We start from the raw sequence: 24,484 nt of genomic DNA on the forward strand, positions 1-24,484 counted from the left end.
GACGTGGCAAGTGGACAATCCACAACTTGTGGCAGGTGACGTGGCAGGTGATGTGGCAAGTGGACAATCCCCAACTTGTGGCAAGTGACGTGGCAAGTGGACAATCCAAAACTTGTGGCAGGTGACGTGGCAAGTGACGTGGCAGGTGATGTGGCAAGTCACGTGGCAAGTGGACAATCCACAACTTGTGGCAGGTGACGTGGCAGTTGAACAATCCACAACTTGTGGCAGATGACGTGGCAAGTGACGTGGCAAGTCATGTGGCAAGTGGACAATCCACAACTTGTGGCAGGTGCCGTGGCAAGTGACACGCTAAATACAAGTACACTGCAGCTCTCACAGCTGCTGCTACTCACTCTGGTCTCACAAAATTGCTGAAATAGTTAATAATACTGTTTTTTGAGCTGGGGAGGGTCTATGATGTTAGCTTAACTAAACGCTTCTAGACGCAAACGCGGTAAAGCGCCGCTAAATCGCGGTAAAAGTCGCGGCAAAACGCCGCTAAATCGCGGTAAAAGTCGCGGCAAAACGCGCGTTTCTAAACGCCGGTTTCAGCTTTTAAAAACATGTGTCCAGCAGTTTGCATCTGCATCTCGTGTGCATGAAGCCCAAGGCCTCATGCACACGAGACGCAGTTAAACACGCATTCAGATGCAGTTGGACAGTTTTTTCAACTGCCCCTGAACTCATTCAATGTTATCCTATGTGTCCATGCACACAGTCTCGTTTTTTTCCGTTTTTATGCAGTTGCGTTTAATCTCGTTTTTCCAGAAGCAAAAAAATGCGTTCAGAAGAAAAAAAAAACACGTTTCAGATGCAAAACGCGGCAAAACGCCGCTACCGCGTTTAGCCGCGTTTGCGTTTATATGCGTTTTTAAAGGTGACCTTTTTTTTTTACATTAAAAATCTCAAAAATGATTGCAAATGATGAAAAACCATTAGAAAAATATTTTAAACAATTGCAATTGCAAGTGGACAATCTACAACTTGTGGCAAGTGACATGGCAGGTGGCAAGTGACGTGGCAAGTGGACAATCCACAACTTGTGGCAAGTGACATGGCAGGTGGCAAGTGATGTGGCAAGTGGACAATCCACAACTTGTGGCAAGTGACGTGGCAGGTGAAGTGGCAAGTGACGTGGAAAGTGGACAATCCACAACTTGTGGCAGGTGACGTGGCAAGTGACCTGGCAGGTGACGCGGCAAGTGACCTGGCAGGTGACGTGGCAAGTGGAAAATCAACAACTTGTGGCAGGTGACTGGCATGTGACGTGGCAAGTGGACAATCCATAACTTGTGGCAGGTGACGTGGCAGGTGACGTGGCAAGTGACGTGGCAAGTGGACAATCCACTTGTGGCAGGGGACGTGGCAAGTGACGTGGCAAGTGGACAATCCACTTGTGGCAGGGGATATGGCAAGTGACGTGGCGAGTGGACAATCCACAACTTGTGTCAGGTGACGTGGCAAGTGGACAATCCACAACTTGTGGCAGGTGATATGGCAAGTGATGTTGCAAGTGGACAATCCACTTGTGGCAGGTGACGTGGCAGGGGACGTGGCAAGGGACGTGGCAAGTGGACAATCCACAACTTGTGGCAGGTGACGTGGAAAGTGATGTGGCAAGTGGACAATCCACAACTTGTGGCAGGTGATGTGGCTGGTGACGTGGCAAGTGGACAATCCACATCTTGTGGCAGGTGACGTGGCAGGTGACGTGGAAAGTGGTGTGGCAAGTGGACAATCCACAACTTGTGGCAGGTGATGTGGCTGGTGACGTGGCAAGTGGACAATCCACAACTTGTGGCAGGTGGCATGGCAGGTGACGTGGAAAGTGGACAATCCACATCTTGTGGCAAGTGACGTGGCAGGTGATGTGGCAAGTGACGTGGCAAGTAGACAATCCACAACTTGTTGCAGGTGATGTGGCAAGTCACGTGGCAGGTGATGTGGCAAGTCACGTGGCAAGTGGACAATCCACAACTTGTGGCAGGTGATGTGGCTGGTGACGTGGCAAGTGGACAATCCACAACTTGTGGCAGGTGGCATGGCAGGTGACGTGGAAAGTGGACAATCCACATCTTGTGGAAAGTGACGTGGCAGGTGATGTGGCAAGTGACGTGGCAAGTAGACAATCCACAACTTGTGGCAGGTGATGTGGCAAGTGACGTGGCAGGTGATGTGGCAAGTGGACAATCCACAACTTGTGGCAGGTGATGTGGCTGGTGACGTGGCAAGTGGACAATCCACAGCTTGTGGCAGGTGGCATGGCAGATGACGTGGAAAGTGGACAATCCACATCTCGTGGCAAGTGACATGGCAGGTGATGTGGCAAGTGACGTGGCAAGTGGACAATCCACAACTTGTGGCAGGTGACGTGGCAGGTGATGTGGCAAGTGATGTGGCAAGTGACGTGGCAAGTGGACAATCCACAGCTTGTGGCAAGTGACATGGCAGGTGGCAAGTGATGTGGCAAGTGGACAATCCACAACTTGTGGCAAGTGACGTGGCAGGTGATGTGGCAAGTGACGTGGCAAGTGGACAATCCACTACTTGTGGCAGGTGATGTGGCTGGTGACGTGGCAAGTGGACAATCCACAGCTTGTGGCAGGTGGCATGGCAGATTACGTGGAAAGTTGACAATCCACATCTCGTGGCAAGTGACGTGGCAGGTGATGTGGCAAGTCACGTGGCAAGTGGAAATCCACAACTTGTGGCAGGTGACGTGGCAGGTGATGTGGCAAGTGGATAAGCCCCAACTTGTGGCAAGTGACGTGGCAAGTGACGTGGCAAGTGGACAATCCAAAACTTGTGGCAGGTGACGTGGCAAGTGACGTGGCAGGTGATGTGGCAAGTCACGTGGCAAGTGGACAATCCACAACTTGTGGCAGATGATGTGGCAAGTGACGTGGCAAGTGGACAATCCACAACTTGTGGCAGGTGCCGTGGCAAGTGACACGCTAAATACAAGTACACTGCAGCTCTCACAGCTGCTGCTACTCACTCTGGTCTCACAAAATTGCTGAAATAGTTAATAATACAGTTTTTTTGAGCTGGGGAGGGTCTATGATGTTAGCTTAACTAAACGCTTCTAGACGCAAGCGCGGTAAAACGCCGCTAAATCGCGGTAAAAATCGCGGCAAAACGCGCGTTTCTAAACGTCGGTTTCAACATGTGTCCAGCAGCGTTTGCATCTGCGTCTCGTGTGCATGAAGCTTTTTGCTGTGAAGGCTTTTACTTTATTGCAGATAACAGCAAAAAACACATCATCACAAATAGGCTTACATGATAAGACCATGAACCAGATTACATTTTACTGTAATATTCAGTGAAAATGTCCCCTTAGAATATGATAGTGGTAATACTGAAAGTGCTGATGCAGTGTTGATCACCCTTTAAAAAGTATTTTAATATAGTTACACAATTTTTACATTAGATAATGGGCTATATTACAGATCAACATCTGCAATCATTAAATTTGTACATGATTCTTATAAAAATGCAACCATTTGTACAGTATAACATACTTTATTACAAAAACAATAAAACCTGGAAGTTCACCATACCGATTAAAACATCTTATTTCACATAAATGTAATGTTTTGGATATACAGATTTCACTTATCAAAATCGTATATATCTTGGTCTGGTCTCCTTATCTTGAGATGCCCAGGATGGTGACTGCATACCTCCTGGATGGAGGTAGAAGCTCATGTCTATATATACAGACCACAATGACTTTGAGGGTAAAGTGGACTCAATGTGATGTGCAATGTGATATTGATTGTGCTGTAATTTATATTATACATATTGTGTTATATTGCCATTTTTTAGAACACTAAATCCCAAACAGGTTATTTATATATACACAATGTAAATTAGGTTAATTGAAAGGATGCATGAGGTCTACTTTTTCTATGAACAGGAAGTGCTGGATTTTGACAATGTTTGGTAGTGCACCAGTGTTTGATATTTGTATTTCTCCCCTGACTGCTCTAAAGGGATACAGCAATGATTAGGAAGAAGGAACCACAAAATTCAACAGGGAAACACAGGCATTTGACACCCCCCGACGCGTCAGATGCTGAAATTTCTATTGCGGACTCAAGAGCTGTGCAAGAGATGGAAAAACAGATTCCACATATGCGCTGATACGAAGTAATATAAATGTGTTTCCCAATGCTGTATTTGTGTAAACTACTTGACACAATGAGTGTCTGAGTGTAAATTTAGAGTTACATTCAAATTTAGGGTTTGGTTTAGGTAATGGATGACAGCAAAAGAAGTGCAAGTACCTCAATTTCATTTGTTTTTATTAAAAAAAAACAAAATGTGAAAATGAATGTACTGCATCATTTATTTAATATACATTCATTATTACACTAAGCATAAAAAAAAAACTAAACCTTTTGTAAGATAAAAATGAATTAACTAGCCACAAATGTTTAATGCAAGAGATAAAGTGAGCGCTAGAGAATATCTGGCTGCTAGCACTGAGAGATGACAAAACTCACTTGAATAAAAATTAAGTGCAGAGCTCAAACATTAACTGACAGTGTAAATAATGACATTCATACGAATATTCACTAATGCAAATGTATACCAAAGTGCTCAAAATAGTGCAGCAGTGAAAAAAAAAAACAGTCCACACAATAATAAAGCGCTTAAAGAGGAAGTAAACCCTGATGGGTTTACTTCTTCTTTGTCTCCCTGCAACGGTAAAGCATAATGGGCTACTATGCATGTCACTTACCTGACACAGGAGCCAGTGATGTCACCACTGTCCCCTGTAGTACGGAGCGTCCATCTTCTTCCGGGTGTCACTGCTCGGGCCACTCACAGCGCCGGAGCAGCGATGACGTCACTCCCGCGCATGCGAGCTGCCACTAACGGCATATCACCGTTAGCAGCGGCATGCTGCTAACTGCTATAGTGCTCCTGCGCGCCACTGTCTATGGCGCATGCGCTGTAGACAGCAGTGAATGTCTTTTAGTAAATATATCTTAAACCGTGTAGGTTTAGGAGATATTTCTTGGACCTACTGGAAAGCCTTAATCTAGGCTTACCTGTAGGTCAAAGTGGTTTGTAAGGGTTTACAACCACTTTAAAGTGTAAAGTATATCATAAAAAAAAAGTTCATATTATTAAATGTCCAACATAAATATTGTTTTCACAAGTAAATATTGTTGGAAGTACTCCTTATGTCGCGTACACACGTAGCCGACTATCCGACGGACTTAGTCTGGCGGACTTCCCACCAGACTGTCCGTCGGACTTTCCGAACAAGCTACTTGCCCACACACAGCACTTTTACAGTGGACTAATACGGCGGACTAAGTCCGCCGTACTATCCGCCCTACTTTTGAAATGAATGGACTCACCCACACACACGGAGAAAAGTCAGCTCATTTCGAGCGCATCTCCAGGTAGGCGGGGCCCGCGAAGGAGACGTCGCTGGCCCTGCCACCTGGGGAACCCAATGCCGAAAAAAATCGGCGTGGGGGTCCCCCCCAGGTCCACATCAGACCCTTGTCCGAGCACGCTACCCGGTCGGCCAGGAAAGGGGGGGACGAGCGAGCGCCCCCCCTCCGAGCCGTACCAGGCCGCGTGCCCTCAACATGGGGGAGGCCGCGCCCCCCCCACCCCAAATCACCTTGTTCCCATGTTGATGACGACAAGGGCCTCTTCCCAACAACCCTGGCCGTTGGTTGTCGGGGTCTGCGGGCAGGGGGCTTATAGGAATCCGGGAGCCCCCTTTAATAAGGGGGCCCCCGGATCCCGGCCCCCCACCCTATGTGAATGAGTATGGGGTACAATGTACCCCTACCCATTCACCTGTAAAATAAAGTACACAAAAAAAACACACAAGATAAAATAGTTTATTGCACAGCTCCGGGGGTCTTCTCGCCGGACTCCTCCGCTATCTTCTTCTAGCTCTTTTGCTAGCGGAGCAGCCCGGCTTTCTTCCTCGCTGCGGCCTCTTCTTCCGACTTCGGAGGTCTTGTCCCCCTCTTCGGTTCTTCTGCCGGGCCACCGCGCCTTCTTATAGCTCTTTTACAGGCGGTGGCCCGGTCTTCTGTCGCCGCCTTCTGTTCTTCTCTTCAGATGTTGCCTCGTCGCTCGCTCCACTCACAATGACGGGGACCAGGCGTGCGGCGACTTATATAGGGACATCACCGGATGATGTCCCCGCCCATTATGGTGTCACAGTCCCAGCATCCTCTGGGACTGTGACATCATAATAGGCGGGGACATCATCCGGTGATGTCCCTATATAAGTCGCCGCGCCGGAGCCATTGTGAGCGGAGGGAGCGACGAGTCAAGATCTGAAGAGAAGAAGAGAACAGAAGAACAGAAGGGGGCGGCGTCGATAGAAGACCGGGCCACCGCCTGTAAAAGAGCTATAAGAAGGCGCGGTGGCCCGGCAGAAGAACCGAAGAGGGGGACAAGACCCCCGAAGTCGGAAGAAGGGCGGCGGCGAGGAAGAAAGCCGGGCTCCTCCGCTAGCAAAAGAGCTAGAAGAAGATAGCGGAGGAGTCCGGCGAGAAGACCCCCCGAATACGGAAGACCCCCGGAGCTGTGCAATAAACTATTTTTACCCTGTGTTGTGTTTTTTTTGTACTTTTCTCACAGGTGAATGGGTAGGGGTACATTGTACCCCATACTCATTCACATAGGGTGGGGGGCCGGTACCCGGGGGCCCCCTTATTAAAGGGGGCTCCGGGATTCCGATAAGCCCCTCGCCCGCAGACCCTGACAACCAACGGCCAGGGTTGTCGGGAAGAGGCCCTTGTCCTCACCAACATGGGGACAAGGTGCTTTGGGGTGGGGGGGCCGCGTGGCCCCCCCTTCCCCAAGGCACCCCCCATGTTGAGGGCACGAGGCCTGGTACGGCTCAGGAGGGGGGGTGCTCGCTCGTCCACCCCTTTCCTGGCCGGCCGGGTAGCGTGCTCGGACAAGGGTCTGATATGGACCTGGGGGGAACCCCCACGCCGATTTTATTCGGCGTTGGGGTTCCCCTTTAAGTCCATACAAAGTGGCGGGGCCAGCGACGTCTCCTTCACGGGCCCAGCCTACCTGGAGAACCGCTCGAAATGAGCGGACTTTTCTCCGGGCGGGAAAAGTCCGTTCATTCCAAAAGTACGGCGGACTGGCATACACACGGCCAGATTGTCCGCCGAAATGCAAGTCCGGCGGGAAGATTGGAGTGCTAAACTACTAAGTCCGCCGTACTTTCGGGTCAAAAAAGTATGCCGGAGGCTACACACGGGGGGATTGTCCGGCGGACTTTTCCACCCGATTGTTTGATCATGTGTACGCGGCATTAGTGCAAAAAGCTGCCACACATATATCCAGAAGTGCACCAATACTGCCACCACTCTGCATTTACCAGAGCAAGCAAAGAATGTCAGCCTGTAACAATTATGCCATCACAAGAGATATCCTTGCTGATTTTTGCCAGTGGCTGCAAAGTAGTGATCAGATACGTTCCCACAGTTCCTCCTTGCCAACCTTCATTTGACTTGGGTTGAACCTTTTCCACATATTCTGCAGGAAACCACCCAATGTGCACTCTAGCATTTCCTTTCCAGAATCCTCCTTCACCAATGATCAAAACTATTCGGTCCCCCTTGTAAAGGGGAATCTTGCCTTCTACTTGAGGTTGATACGATTACACCACAACAACATACCTTCCAGGAAGAGCACTGTACAGCTTTCGCTTTGTCCCTTATAATCCCCAGCAGAGGCCACTTCCTTGTTGGCATCAAGGCATTTGGTTTTCAAATTCTGCCACTGTGCTTTTTTCAGTTACTGCAAGTATTCAACAATTCCTGGGGTGTGAATGCCAGCTCCCCACCACCACACACACTACGGTTCCTCCTGCCAGTTCAAATACCACTACAAGATTACTATATGTTTTTTTTTTTCACTGTTGCAGTATTTTGAGCATGTTGATATACTTTTGCATCAGTAAATATTTATATGAATGTCATTATTTACCCTGTCAGTTAGGCTCGGTTCACATTGGGGTGACCTGTCAGGTGACTTAGCCGCCTGACAAGTCACGCTCCATTCAGTGCAATGGAACCATTCGACTTAGTAAAAGGTTCCTGTACTATTTGGGGGTGATTTCGGATCAGCTTGCATTGACTTCTATTACAGAAGTTGTTTGCAAGCCGCGCTGAAGTCGCACTGTGCGGGGCAGCTTCAGCATCAAGCAACTTTGAAGCCGCCCCAGTGTGAACCAGCATTGAAACACAATCAGTCCATGTGTGTTCAAAATCACATCAGTATAATGTCTTCAAAATGATGAAATGTGCAAGGATGCTTCCTCATTCAATTCCTCCACCACCATAAAGAGGGATGTACTCTTACCAGAGAGTTTCGCTCTCAACCTCCTCGCTCTGTGGCTCTCTGTTTCTACCACACCTCTCTCTGATTAACCATAACGTCATCCTGAGCCAAGCCTCTTTCTGCCTGTGCGTGTCACTCACATTCCAAACAAAGTGACTCAATTAGTTGGTATTAACCAGCGGTGGAAATAGAAGACCTGTGTCTCCCATCTCAAAAATAAACCACTTCTGGGGAAGAACGGAACGTAACTCTTTAAACAATAAATACATTTAGTTTCAATTCTAGACAGTTCAACTTTTAAATTTCCTCTTCAATGAGGGGTAAAGCTTTCCATCCCTATGAAAAGTATTCCAGTTGGATACCTATTATGACCTAAATCATAGTGTCTGGAGACACTATGATTTTTGTAGCCCTTAGGAATTGTGCTCACTGAGTCTGACATTCAATGCTCGGGTGGTACGCCCAACATACTGTAACCCACAAAAGCATTGAAGCATATATACTACATATGTAGTCCTACAAGTAATAAGTGATTTAATGGTGTAAGTTTTTGAAGTGACTGTAGAAGAAAAACTCCATCATCTTTCTTTTTTTTGCAACCATTAAGGTTGCAAACTTGACAAAAAACAAAAAAAGATTGAAAATTTGTTTCCGTTTAGCATTTAGCAAATAAGTAATTTTCTTCTTCACTAATGTGCCCTGATGAGGCTGCACTGATGAGGCTACACTACCTGCCACTGATGGGACTACATAAATAATCAGGGCACTGATGATCAGTGTCCCAATTATCAGTGTATATGTCCCCTGAAACAGGAAAGTCAGTTATTGGCTTTCCTCTCCTCACACACCGACATCACTGAGAAAGGGAATGCAGATAACCAGCATTTGTTTACATGTTATGAGCTGTGACTGGACACAGCTTATCACATGATAAAGGGCCTCTGTGATTGGCTTTTTACCTTGATCTGCAATTAGCTGTATCTGAACCACTCAAAGAAGAGGAAAAGTCGAGACCGCCAGTGAGGGACCCCAGAAAAGAAGGATCGGGGTTGCTCTGTGCAAAACCACTAAAGAACAGGCAAGTATGACGTTTGTTTTTTTAGGGGAAAAAAAAAAAATTACAATTGCTTTACAAAAGCAGATATTACTGCAAAGAATATTTCCAAATTTACTTACAGCTACAGTAGATCCATTTTTTCCTATGCCACCACTGAGAATGACTCTAAAGTAATTGCTACAGGAATAAATTGATCCAAACACAATACCCATAAGAGGAAGGACTTTCATAGGTAGTCCAGTCAAAGGAATCTGTAAATGTAGTAAAAAGAAAGTAATGTTAATAATAAAGAAATGTTTCTGTTTAAAACATATTCCATAATACACCATGAGATTCAGATGCTGCATAATTGCACAGAAAGCTCTGGAACATATACATTCATACATCATTTTGTCCATATCTGAAGGATCTAAACATTAGATGCTCAAGAAAACCAATATTGGATAACTTCACTAACACCACCAAGAATGAATGTATTTCTGTTGCAAGCATAGGTGCATGTGATCAGAAGTGGCTGACAAGCACTGCAGCTGTATGCATGTAACCACAGAGATGAGTAGGTGCATGTGATTTGAGACAGATGAGCAGCCCTGGATGCTTCCTGAGCTGCTTACCTGTCCCTAACTGCATGTAAGAGCTTGATTTGTATTGACACGCAGAGAGCCAGGGAATCGGTCATAGGACTGGAAAGGCTGAGTGGCCACAGCTGAGTGCATACACCTGTGCAACCTACTAATGACTTAGCATTCATTCTTGACTGTGTACGGCTCATATACAAATCACCATTCAACTGCACAAATTGTTAGTTCTCCTAATTGGTTCTTTCATATTAGCATATATATATATATATATATATATATATATATATATATATATACACACACATATATATATATATATATATATATATATTACTAAAATGCAAGTAACAGGTATATGAAGGTTCAAACACCCTTCCAGGACAATAAACACAAATTACACTGCACTAATTTATGCAAGCATGTTATGCTACAAACTGCATCCTTGTCAAAAGATCAGCAGTAAGGTATTTGCTTGGAGTAACTGATACACAGCTACTGTGGGAACTTTAGAGTCATGTGTACTATATAGGCAAATGCAGTGACCTAGCTACATATACTGCTTGAGTAGTAATATACACTAATTGATGCTTGCGGAGGAATAGCAACTATTATATATCTGCACATTTTTGGTGATGTTTGGACACATTATATCATTGCCTTGCTGTGTATTTTAACTGAAAATGAAGCAAATTCTTTGAAAGACCAGGTGTGAACTTCTTTATGCAGCAACTGGCTTTGAGGGTGTATATAGGAGTGCCGTGCATGGTGGTTGTGTATTTACATTATTATATATTTTTGGCAAGAAGGAAATTGGTAGCCCATCAGGGTTTCATAAAATAAGTGTAGTGTGATATGTATTTATTGCCAAAACCATATTAGTTGCCTTTTTTGTGTTGTGCAGATGTATTTGCATCAGCCAGTTAGACATAACAGGATGAATGATGAGTTATTAAAATAATTACCTGAAACATTCTTTTCAGATGCAAGAAAACTTCCATTGGCAGCGTAAAGTGAAGAGAGAAAAATGAAATGCCCAGCCAATGCCAATTATTGAGCAAAATATTTGAAAGTGAGCATGATTAACAGTACCTTAGCATTTACCCACAACTTCTCCTGACATAACCTGTTCTACATGAGGGCAGCGATTTTATAAAATAATCACATTTCAAAAGTACTTTTTTTATTTTACATTATTTTGAACCACAATGAGCGCAAGAAATGGAAAAACTGTGTCAGTGATTGTAATAAAATAAGATGTCCATTTTTTGGATATGTTACAACCAACAAAAAGTTTTAAATGTTGCTTTTCTGGTCTTGTTGGTTAAAGCAGTATTAAACTCTGAAAGAAAAAATAAAATAAAAAATTAGCTGGGGCCCTGCAGGTTAATGACATGATGTGCTAGTATGTGCTACCTTACCTTTAAAACACAACCCTTCAGTGGCTAGGTGTGACCACTGCAAGCAATTGCATCTTGACCCAGTTTTCCTCCCAGGCTCACTCTTTCTGGCCACTTGAATGGCCCAGACTGCGAAGACGTCACTCCCACGCATGGGCGCCACAGCGGCTCCACATCGCTCTCTACCTTCCGGGCACACTCACTGTGCCTTAAACGCAGAGAGTGTACTTTGCATGTGCAGTGAAGTAATCGGCTACAGCCGATGCAAATATCTCCTAAAAAGGTACACATTTCTGAGATATTCACTGAACCTACAGGTAAGACTTAATATAAGCTTACCTGGAAGTACAAGTGAAAAAGCAGTTTCCTACTGCTTTAAAGCCCAACTACAGTAATAATAAAGCTCCTCCTAACAGTGGGCATGACCTGCACTGCCAGGGGTTAGCTGGTCATCTATTTTAAGCCCTTTTAGCTACCTGATGCTTTGCTTCCCTTCACTCTGGCAATGAAAAGTTTCATGACCTACTCACATGAGATGCAGGGTTATAGTCCTTGCATCAGTATTGATGACATCAGAGGACCTTAGACCTCTGGAGTGCAATGGCGGGGACTGGTCTAGCAGCATGGAGGAGCTATTGATAAATTATTTTCACGATTCATACAACTTTCACTCAGGATTCACACATTTTTCCAATTAAGTTAATTAAATTAAATTAGAAAAGCAGAGTTAGTTCTTACCGTTAACTCTGTTTCCAGTAGTCTTCCAGGGCAGCCCTTGAGAGATGGAGCTCCTCCTCACACACAGGAAACACATTGCCACTAATTTCTTTAAAGGGCTGTTCTCAGGTCCCTGGTCAGTCATCCAAGAGAACCGAAGGTCGGAATCTGAAAAACATAAAAACACAACAACTCCACAAGGGTAAACATTAGGGTGGGATCGTGCCCTGGAAGACTACTGGAAAAAGTTACCGGTAAGAACCAACTATGCTTTTCCCCCAGTAATCTTCCAGGTCAGCCCTTGAGAGGATAACCAAGTACTCACCAGACTAGGGTGGGACAACGGCTTGGAGGACTTTCACACCAAAAGCCTGGTCCTGACTGTAGATCAAATCTGGTCTGTAATGCTGAAAAGGTAGAGATCTTTAAACCAAGTTGGTGCCCTGCAAATTTGCTCTGGAGTGGCTCCTGCCTTCTCTGCCCACGAGGCCGCTGAAGCCCTTGTTCAAATGAGCCCTTAGATCTTTTGGTAGTGTTACTTCCAGAACTTCATAGCACTCCAGTATCACTGACTTGCTCCATCTAGCTAGCGGATATTTGGATGCTTGTTTACCTTTTTGTTTTCCAGCGTACAGGACGAACAGAGCGTCTGATGCTCTGAACTCATTGGTGACTTCAAGGTACTGAAGAAGGCATCTTCTAACATCTAGAAGGCTTGGTTCTTGCCCGGTGAACTACAAAATGAAGGTAGTATTATATCCTGGGATTTATGAAAAGCTGACGTCACTTTTGGTGTAAATCCTGGATCTGTTTGAAGGACGATTCTGTCATTGTGAATCTTCAGAAAAGGCTTTCTGACAGATAGAGCCTGGAGTTCCCCTATTCTACGTGCTGTAGTCATAGCTACGAAAAACACAGTTTTGAGTGTCAGCAGGCAAAAAGATGTTTCTTGTAGAGGCTCAAAGGGACTTTCCAATCCCAGGACGAAGTCGGTATGACGAAATGCATCGGTACATGGCTATACAGCAACCAGAAGTGACGGTCCAAGTGTTTTGATGAGGAGGTTGGGGGAAATTTAAAGTTTTTTTCTTATGCTCGCCGCGACTTGATTTCCCTGGCATCATACAAGATACCAATGTGAGAGTCATATTGCCTTCTGGTAAGTGCACTACCATTAGGCTGGTGATGTAATGCTATGGTTTTAATAAAATTTTATATAAAGGTATCACACTATTTGGAGCTTAATTTTCTCCACATATTACGTCTATCTTTGGACTCCTATCTGGTGGGATATCGTTTTAACGTTGAGGGTTTGCTGTTTTTGCCAAAACACAAGAGAGTGCGAGGCAATATTAGCTGGTGAATGTACATCTGATTGGGGAAGCGGTGGCACGTTTGCTCACATGGTGTTATGACAGTTGGAGCTCAGCAACGTAGTGTCTGATTATTACACTACTCATCGACTATTTACCTTCTCTCGCTACACCACATCACTGTGGGGTTTTTATATGAGTATTATTACTGTGTACTATATCTGTAGCGCTACTAATTTACATACACACACACACATATTTTATATATATATATATATATATATATATATATATATATATATATATATATATATATATATATATATATACACACACACACACACACACACACACACACACACACACACACACACACACACACACACATACACACACACACTATTGTGGTTTTCAAAAGGACTTTTGATGATCCCTCTCATTACCACAGGCAGATCCCATGTGGGACATTTTTGTGTCTTGTGTGGTCTAAACTTAACCAGCAGTCTGCAAAAGCGAGAGACCAACAGGTCTTTTTGTAGTGTTCGTTCTAGATACACCGTAGTGCTAGACCTTTATCAGCGACCTGCTGTAGGAACTCAAGAATAGTCGGTGCATCCATCTTTTGTCTGTTATTTTCAGTGCACCAGCTGTTACATTTTCTCCAGGTCTTTTTGTAGATGGCGCTGGTGTTCAGCTTTCAAGCGCCCAGAAGACTCGCCACCACTTTATCTTAGAGTCCTTTCGATCTCCAGATGTCTTCCTCAGTAACCAGGCTACCCATCTGAAGCTCTCTAGTCTTAGGCCTGTTAGGGGTCCCTGACACATTAGGTCATCCCTGTGAGGAAGTTGCCACAGCTCTCCTGCTGAGAGAATGAGGATCTGAGAGAACCAGGCTCTCTTGGGCCAATATGGTGTGCTATCAGTATCAACTTTGTCTGTTCCGGTAGGAATTTCTTCATTACTTGAGGAATCAGATATACTGGGGGGGGGGGGCGGGGCGTAGCACATCTTGAAATCCCACGAGTTTTGAAGTGCATCTATCCCCAGAGGCCGGTCTTGTGGGTTTAGCGAGTAGAAACGCTTCACCTTGGTGTTTTACCGGGATGCAAATAGATCTATATTTGGTATTTCCCAGTGGGCTGTAATTTCCTTGAACACCTCTGGGTGTTATTCCCCTTCCTCTTAGGAGATCTCTTGGTGGCTGAAGAAGTCTGCCACTTGTTTTCCCCCCTTTAGGTGGACCACTCCCAACTAAAGTAGATTCCCTTCTGCCCATTGAAAGATTGGCTTAAGGAGGGGCTCCTCGTGCCCCCTTGCTTGTTCATATAAGCTACTGCCGAGTCGCAGGATCAGGGTGTGATGATTTCTCAGCTGGTCTTGGAAGTGTTCTAAGGTTTTGGCTATTGCCATAAGCTCCCTCCAATTTGAAGACACCTAGGCTTCTTTCAGGGACCATTTCCCCTGAGCAGGCTAACCTGCTAGATAGGCTGCCTATCCCCAACTGCTCACATCCGTGGTCAACTTCCATGAGGTTGGGAAAGACCATGCCAGACACAGGTTTAGATTTGTGTGGATCCTCCACCACCAGAACGAACTCTTCACAGAGTTTGGGAGTATGTAGAAAAGTATAGTATAAGAGTGTTCTCTCTGGAGCCTCTTGCTATTTTGTTAGGAGAAAGATTTGTAAGGGCCTTGTAACTTGGCCCGTTGCACTGCTGGTATCGTTGACGTCATCAGACCCAGAACCGATATCAGCTCCCTGATGGATATCGGGAGGTTATTCTGTACAGAACTTGCTCTTTTGGCGAGGCCTTGAATTTTCTTCTCTGGTAGGGACATTTTCTGCTCTATGGAGTTGAGCAGCTATCCCAGAAACTGCATGTTCTGAATGGGACACAGCTTGGATTTTTTGATGTTTAAAATCCAGCCTAATAACTTCAGCCATAGTTGAGCTTTTGTCAGGTCTTTTACCAGCTGTACTTCTGACGGTTCTGCGAATAGTAGGTACGGTGTGATGATGAGAGGGTAGGTACAGTACTACATAAATAGCCCCAAGTATGTCCTTTACATCTTCTAGGGACAATTTATACTTGGGCCCTCTTTTTCCTTCTCCCCATCTTCCTGCTCTGAAGCTGCGCTGCTACCTGCTCGTTCCCTCGCTTGCTCCTGCGACCCTGAGGCGACTGACCTTGGCGAGGCTATGGTAGAGGAACTTCCAGAGGGAGCTGCTGGAGGTTTTACCTCTGCAATAAACATTTTAAGATCCTTAAAAAGGTAGTAGCCATGTCATCCCTCACAGATCCAAAGATTTTTGTGTAGATTGCATCTGTTTTTTAACCAGTCTGTCTATGCAAGCTTGACACATCGGTTCTGTGTATTCCAGGACTTCTTGGTAGCACATTTTGCACACCACTTCGTGGGAGTGGGCTTAGGCTCTTTAGAAGGCTTGGCCTGCCGAGACATAAAGCACAGGGGACTACCACCTGTAATGCCTCAGCCTGCTAGAGACCACTACCACTAGCTAGCTGTTCCCAAAATTAGACAACAAAAGGTCACCCTCTGGTGTCTACCTGTGTCCTGCTGATGCCTGTGTCCTCTTGCATCCTGGACAGCTTGTCCTCTTGCATCCTACACCTTCCGGTGGCATTCATGCTGTCCCCTGCAGCCATGTCCACGATAATGGCACTAGCTGGCCATTCAAGCTTCCCGCGCCTTTAAGGGGTAGGACCAGTTTCCCCGTGCGCACCAATGACACCACCCAGTCCCAGAAATGATGCCCCTTTTCTTCTGGCTCAAGCAGCCGCTGGCCATGGGTACATGACCCCCCCGCCGGAGCCACCAAGGGGATGATGCCTCTCCATGCCTGGGCTCAGAAGAAGCCTGAATCCGGGTCACCTCCTGCACTCAGACTGAGGAGGGTTGCCTGCGGCCGCATGTCCTTCCTCCTCTGCTCAGCAATCCTGGAAAGGGTGCACTCGCCCCCCGCAGCCCATAGGCTCACAAAGTGCTCTCCCTGCTGCAGCCATGAGACGCATGTCCCAGCCCAGCCCTTTGGAGATGGTGCCTCCAGCGGTCCCTCAGGCAACCTTATTTTCTCCGGATGGAGGAAACACTAAGACTGACCAGGAACCTGGGGGACCGCCTTTTAAAGAAATTAGTGGCAATGCGTTTCCTGTGTGTGAGGAGGAGCTCCATCTCTCAAGGGCTTGCCTAGAAGACGACTGGGGGGGGGGGGGGGGGACCTATTAACTGTTGATTGAAAGTTGTGTTAAAACATTTATAAACAGACCCCTAAGATTTGCCCCTAATATATGAACATCCGAGCTGCAGCTGTCCCCCATCAGCTCTGCCTGAGAACCAAACACCACTGATTGCGCAGTTCTCCCTCTCTGCTCTGAGTAGGGAGCCATGACCAGTCAGTCACTGGCTCTCTAATCTGCCCCTCCAGCGCTGGGCTGTGAAAGAGGCGAGAGGGGCTGGCTCAGGCTCTCAGTGCATCTGGGTGGATCCCGACCATATGGTTGGTCGGTATCTTTACCGTGCCTGGACTGACTGAGTGACACCATCTGACAGCAAGCTAAAGCCTGCAGTCGGCTGAAAACTAGTGGCAGAAGTGCAGAACAAGCTGCACTCCTGTGATCCATAGAAGTACAGCCAAACAAGCTTTAGCTATACTTCTCCTTTAAAACAATCATAAGAACATGACAGCAACATCATCATGCCTTGGTGTAATGTAACAGAAAAATTGTTTTTCTTTCCTCTTATTTTAAAAAGCTACCATGGCAAAAGCAGCAGGGTGGACCAGGAAATATACACAATGAGTAGATCTAACACAGAGATTAAAAAGTGTACATGTTACCTCAATGTCCCAGAATCTAGTCCCAAAAAATGCAGACAACAAAAATAGAGTGGTAACTGAAAGCTGAAGCTCTGTAACATCAATCCTATGGAGAAAAGAAGATAGTTGTGTTCTAAAAGTATGACATTCAGTGCAAAACCAGTCAAATTGTTTTTTCCATACAGCCAACTCATATGTAACACAGCATTACACACGATGATAAAATTATATAGGCCTGCAGGGCTATATTTGTAAGAAATCAGGGCACTATGGGTACTCAGCCCTGAAGCACATTGCTAATCGGAATACAAACATACTTCTAAACACTAGCTGGTTATAGCCCTGATAAACTGCATGGGTTAACTGTTCGTTTTGTGTAGGGGTGAACACAGAGCCTTTACTCACCCACGGCCAGTGGTGGGCCGTACCTGATGTCTTCACATTCAGAGCCAGTCTATGAGCATGTCATCAGGAACAGTCCACCACAGGAGCCGAAGGGACCGGTCTTGCACTGGACGGGGTCGGAGGATTAGGTGAGTGTATCTCAGCTCTCCAAACCCCTAGACAGAAACAAGCAGTTTAGCTTTAAGCATTACTAATTGTTGTTTGGTTTTATAACCAGTAACCAGTCAGTGGCAATGGTACCATGAATTTTGTGAAAATGTTTTCCTTGCTGTTCTGCCTCTATCCCGTCTAATGATATTCATGTAAATAAGGTTTTTGCTGTTAAAGATACAGTAATATAAACTGGTTATATACATGCAATATAAGTAGGTCCGGCACCATATGTAAGTAATTCTTATTCATTCTTACAAAGTGGATTAAGAATATATTTCTTTTATGTTATCTTTTAACCACTTCCTGCCCGGCTTATAGCAGAATGTCAGCCGGGTGGTGGTTCAGTTATCCTGATTGGGCATCATATGACATCCAGCAGGATAACAGCTGCCATGTGCCCGTAGGGGCACACATCGCGGAGATCGGTGGTGCGATGCGTCAGTCTGACACACCGCTACACCCATCTCAGTAAAGAACCTCCGAAGGAGGCGCTTTACCATGTGTTCAGCCGTTTTGAATCAGGAAGAGCCGTTGATCGGCTTTTCACTCGTATCTCACAAACGCGAGTAGAGGAGAGCCAATCGGAGGGCGAGCACAGCCACCAGGACCACCAGGGAAGCACCTAATGTGTGGATGGCCAGGTACATCCCCCATGGCCATTCACATGTGAAAATTAATGCCCAACATATGCCAATCAGTGCCCAGAAATGGGCACTGACTGGCACCTCTATGGCACAAATAAAATTAGTGATGCCCAGCAATGCCACCCATCAGGGTCCATCAGTGCCACCCATAAGTGCCGCCTATCAGTGCGACCTCATTGGTGCCACTTCATCTATGCCCATCAGTGCCGCCTTATCAATGCCCACCATTGAAGAAGAAAACTTACTTATTTACAAAAAAATTTAACAGAAACAAAGAAAAACTTTTTTTTTTTCAAAATTTTCGGACAAATTTTTTATTTGTTGTGCAAAAAATAAAAATCACAGAGGTGATCAAATACCACTAAAAAGAAAGCTCTATTTGTGGGAACAAAATGATAAAAAAAATTGTTTGGGTGCAGTGCAGCATGACTGCGCAATTATCATTCAAATTGCGACAGCGCTGAAAGCTGAAAATTGGCTTGGGCAGGAAGGTGTATAAGTGCCTGGTATTGAAGTGGTTAAACACAGTAGGCAACCAATTCTTAAATTTTTATTGCCACTCAATGGACATTTATTAGGCACTGTACAAGAGGATGAAAATACAAAAACAACTTACACTCCAAATCTCAGAGTACCCGACACATAGGTCTGCCACTGGGCACAAAAAAACATGAACATGCTGATAAAGCAACAGAAAAACATCCAGCTGGGCATTGTTCCAAGCCGTCCTGCAGCAATTGTCCCCACCGCAACAAACACTGCACAGAAAAAGGAAAAGTTGTTATATCAAGAAACAACTGCAAACACATGACTGATCCAAATATGAAACTTCAAGTGGGAATCTTTGCGATTCAATCAACATACTTTCATACTTTCTGATAAATAGCTGTACAAAACTTCCAGCGCAGCATACCAACAGCCCAATACTGTGAATTCTGATTGGATGCGAAGGACTACTGCAGTTCTTTTTACAATGGTATTTAAACAAAAGCTGTTTCTTAATATATGTAACTTAAAGATGAATTCCAGGTATGATTTTTATTGCATAGTTACAATCTCATATCTGAGTGTCAACTGTGGAAGTTGACAATCACTGTAGTAGTCGGTGCAAGTAGAGTGACCGCTGCAATCTGTGCCTGCAACCTCCTTTCTGTATAGTGACCACTGTGGGTGGCTTGCTTGGCACTACCGCTATTAATAGAATGCCTTGTATTCTTTTAACAAATGGATTGGACCAGGTGGAAAGGAGGGACAGTGACTTCACAATCTCTATCTCTTCCAATAAGAGAATACTGTGCCTTGTATTCTTTAAGAAAATACAAGGCCTTCTCCAAGCAAGCAACCCCCTGTGGTCAGTATACAGTAGGACGGCCATAGGCACAGGACCCAGGAGATTGTGACAATTACTTTAATATCTATGACTAATACAGTGGATTTTCAGCTTCCACCTCAGTCACTCAGGTATGGAAAAGGCATAATTACTTGGTTCAAGCTAGAGCAATGCAAGTATGGAATTAAATTCATACCTGGAATTCAGGTTCATATTGCAAAATTCATTCTGCTATGTTAGTGCGTACACACATATTATATATATATATATATATATATATATATATATATATATATATATATATATATATCGTATTTGCCGGCGTATAAGACGACCTTTTACACTTAAAAAAACTGAGCAAAAAGGACGGGTCGTCTTATACGCCGGGTCCGCTGCTGGGATGCCTTCTGGCTGTCCGGTAATACTGTATGTAGCTTCGGCTACATACAGTATATACCACTGAACCAATCCCAGTGAGCGATGTATTCAAATGAATACAGAGCCTGCTCGGATTGGAGCAGCAATCTCTGCCAATCCGAGCAGGCTACACACAGTAGCCTGCTCCGATTGGCTTTGAGAGTGAGGCGCGGGCTGATGATGTAACAGCCTCCGCCAATCCCAGCAGGCTTTGTATTCATTAATAGAATACATTGCTCGCCGTGATTGGCTCCAGCACCAGAAGGAAGAAGGAAATGGCTCCAGCAAGAACGAAGAAGAAGAGGGATATGAAGCGTCGGAAGCCTCGGAATCAACATTTCTTTCACACATGGTTAGTTTAGCATTTCAAATGTGGGTCGTCAGGAAGTCCCTGCTGTTGCCATGTTCTGGTGGGAAATATGTTTAGGGCATCATCCAACCAGAGGGAATATGAAAACAGGTCCTTTTATAATTGTAACACAAGTTATTTAGTATATCTAGTTACTTGTGACATTCGCTATATGCAATATGTTGGTAGGACTAAAAGACGTCTGCAAGACCGTTTCTACGAACACGTATACAGTGTAGTCAAAAATTAGGGAAGCAAACACTTAGAGTGCGCCATGATGGTACCATCAAGACTATAAAAGCACAGGTTATAGAAAAGGGGTTTGCACCAAAAAGGGATGTTATGTGGAAGGGAGGTGTTCTGGATACACCGGCTCCAGACTCGCATTCCTTCAGGTCTCAACTTTGAGTGGGATGTTAGCCAATATTATTGATTAGATACTTGCCATATTGTTGTGGACCCGCTTTGGATAGAGATGTTATGTTTCTCGCCATTTGTTGTTCTCCACTCTTTCTTCGCCCGTAAATGTTTAACCCCTTCCGGACCGCTACCGATATACGCCCTAACTTTGACGAAGGATATTGTTGTTATGGCAGCAACTAGCTGACATAACCCCTGTATCCTCTTCTTCGGCCTGGTGGTCCAGTTTCCGATAATGGTGGTCTCTGTGGCGGATTCGCCGCAAGATCAATTTAAATCGGCGACAGGAGAGGGCCCCCCCGCCCTCCAGTGCCCTCGACCACTTACCAGAGCTGTCGGCATCGGCAAAGGCGATCGGATTCTCTTCCTTGCTGGGTATGGAGAGGAGTGAGGGGAAAATGGCCCCCACCAGTCTCCATACCACTGCAGGGCAGAAGCGACGTCAAAATGTCACTTCTGCCCATTGCTCTTAAAGGGCCATTTAAAAAAAAAATTTTTAACCACTTCAGCTACGGAAGGATTTACCCCCTTCCCGACCAGAGCACTTTTTGCGATTCGGCACTGCGCCGCTTTAACAGCCGACAATTGTGCGGTCGTGCGACGTGGCTCCCAAACAAAATTGACGTCTTTTTTCCCCACAAATAGAGCCTTCTTTTGGTGGTATTTGATCACCCCTGCATTTTTTATTTTTAGATTAGCGACACTGTCACTAGGCAGAACGGGGGGGGGGGGGGGGGGAGATGCTTGTTTACATTAGCATCTCCCCATTCTTCCTCCCCGTGAGAAGATCGAGGGTATCCCCGATTGAGTCTGCGGGACCTGCGACCCGACTCACAGAGCTTGCTGCGGGCGCACGCCTGCAGGCCGCCTCTTAAAAAGGGCCACGTACAGGAACATTAGTTTGCCTGTATGAGCCCTTCTGCCGACGTATATCGGCGCGAGGCGGTTGGCAAGCGGTTAAATAAAAAGAATTTTCTTTTTTTATTGCATTTTAGTCTAAATATGAGATCTGAGGTCTTTTTGACCCCAGATCTCATATTTAAGAGGTCCTGTCATGCTTTTTTTCTATTACAAGGGATGTTTACATTCCTTGTAATAGGAATAAAAGTGCCATTTTTTTTAAAAAGAACAGTATAAAAATAAAAAGGTAAAATAAGAAAAAAAATAATATATTTTTTTAAAACGTGCCCCGTCCCACCGAGCTCACGTGCAGAAGTGAACACGCCTGTAAATGAAAACGGTGTTCAAACCACACATGTGAGGTATCGCTGCGATCGGTAGAGTGAGAGCAATAATTATAGCCCTACACCTCTTCTGTAACTCAAAACATGCAACCTGTAGAATTTTTTAAACGTCGCCTATGGAGATTTTTTATGGGTAAAAATGTGTCGCTATTCCACGAGTGGGCGCAATTTTGAAGCGTGACATGTTGGGTAACAGTTGGTATCAGTTTACTCGGCGTAACATTATCTTTCACAATAGTGGATTTGGATTTGATTGACAGCAGCGGGAGCCAATGGCTGCGCAGCTATCAATTTATCCAATCAGGAGCCGGGACCCCGTGGAGAGAGGGGCAGCCTGTCCCCGCCGAGCAGATGAAGAGGCTCAGGTAAGTAAAGCGGGGGCGGGAGGCCGGTGACTGCCAGGTGTTTTTTCACCTTAATGCATAGGTGAAAAAACACAAGGGTTTACAACCCCTTTAAGGCTACTTTCACACTGGGGCGGTGAGGGCATCGGTGGTAAAGTGCTGCTAGTTTTAGCAGGGCTAATCGCCCACTAGTGGGGCACTTTTAACCCCCGCTAGTGGCCGAAGGGGTTAATAGCGCCTGTGTAGCGCCGCTGCCAAACCGATTTGCAGGCACTTCGGCAGCGCTGCCCATGCATTACAATGGGCAGGAGCGGTGTATACACCACTCCTAAATAACAACAAAGATGGTGCTTGCAGGACTTTTTTTAAAGTCTCGCAAGTGCACCACTCCAGGGTGAATGCACTCGGGCTAGGCGCTTTGCAGTCGCTGTTTTTTTAGTGCTAAAGGCCTGTAAATTGCCTCAGTGTGAAAGTGGCCTATCAGTTTGCCCATTCAGGGCAGAGTGACAAGGTCTCCTGATAACCCAACCCTCAAGCAAGATTCACTCTAGGTTTATCTATCCACACCCCCTATTACTCTATGCTGTAGAAGTAAATGTGGATAAGCTCCTCTTTCAGAGTGACAATGTTCAGGCCTGAAGACTGACTGCTCACGCACAAGCACTGACATGGGGGAGGTTACATACATTGTTACAGCAATGGAGCGGGGAGGTTGTGAATGAGCACAGGTCAGTAAGTATATTTTACCGAGGGAGTGGGCTATCAGCAGACATTGTCACTTTAAGCTGAAAACAGTGTCACTTTAAAAAAAAAAAAAAGAGCCAAAACTTTGATTTTGTTTGGATAAAGTGGGAAGGATTAAAATCTATGAGGTATTTATAACTCTGTCTTCTCCTCACTGCCTATCCTATCCTGAAAAGGAATTGTGGAGAAATCTACTGAACTGGTAAGTCCCAAACATCGACCACTGTGTTCCTCATGCTCTCGTTGTCATTGAGTAGGAGTTTTCCTTTCCCGTTTTATCTGACATAAATCAACCAAACAGGAGAAACTACCCAAATAGAAAAAAAATAGTTGACAGAAATTGTAATCCTTTGGCACTGAAAAAATAGGATTTTTATAACAGCTTACCTGTAAAATCCTTTTCTTGGAGTACATCATGGGACACAGAGCCATAACCACTTTAGGACCATGCCTCTTTTTTAGATCTGGTGTTTACAAGTTAAAAACAGTTTTTTTTTCCGCTAGGAAATTACTTAGAACCCCCCCCAAAATATATTTTTTTCTAACATCCTAGAGAATAAAATGGCGGTTGTTGCAATACTTTCTGTCACACCATATTTGTGCAGCGGTCTAAAAAGTTAGCCCAATTTCTTTTTATATTGTGAAAGATAATGTTACGCTGAGTAAATTGATACCCAACATGTTACGCTTCAAAATTGTGCCCGCTCGTGGAATGGCGATAAACTTTTACCTTTAAAAATCTCCAAAAAGCGACATTTAAAAAATTATACAGGTTGCATGTTTTGTGTTACAGAGGAGGTCTAGGACTAGAATTATTTCTCTCGCTCTACCGATCGCAGCAATACCTCACATGTGTGGTTTGAACACTGTTTTCATATGTGGGCGCTACTCACATATGCGCTCGCTTCTGCACGCAAGCTCGGCGGGACGGGGCGCGTTTAAAAATTGTTATTTTTTTTTTCTTATTTTTCCTTTTACTTTTTTTATTTTTCACTTTTATTCCTATTACAAGGAATGTAAACATCCCTTGTAATTGAAAAAAAGCAAGACAGGATCTCTTCAATATGAGATCTGGCGTCAAAAAGACCTCAGATCTCATATTTACATTAAAATGCAATAAAAATAACTACATAATAAACAATTTGGCATTTAAAAAAATAAATATAAAATTGGCCCTTT

The 24,484-nt window shown here is 45.0% G+C and overlaps 1 protein-coding gene across 1 annotated transcript in view; it reads right to left on the reverse strand.

Annotated features, from left to right (window-relative positions):
- CHPT1 (choline phosphotransferase 1) overlaps positions 1-24,484 on the reverse strand; it is an 87,741-nt gene that overhangs the window by 22,287 nt on the left and 40,970 nt on the right. Inside the window, exons 3-5 of the mRNA XM_077472216.1 lie at positions 19,074-19,215; positions 17,277-17,361; positions 9,529-9,660 (exon numbers count right to left, since the gene is read on the reverse strand). Coding sequence (XP_077328342.1) covers positions 9,529-9,660; positions 17,277-17,361; positions 19,074-19,215 — 359 coding nt within the window. The remainder of the gene's footprint in view (positions 1-9,528; positions 9,661-17,276; positions 17,362-19,073; positions 19,216-24,484) is intronic.

Source organism: Lithobates pipiens, unplaced genomic scaffold (genome assembly GCF_037356315.1).
Source record: "Lithobates pipiens isolate NorthernLeopardFrog02 unplaced genomic scaffold, aLitPip1_a1.2 Scaffold_8, whole genome shotgun sequence".
Classification (NCBI taxonomy): Eukaryota; Metazoa; Chordata; class Amphibia; order Anura; family Ranidae; genus Lithobates; species Lithobates pipiens.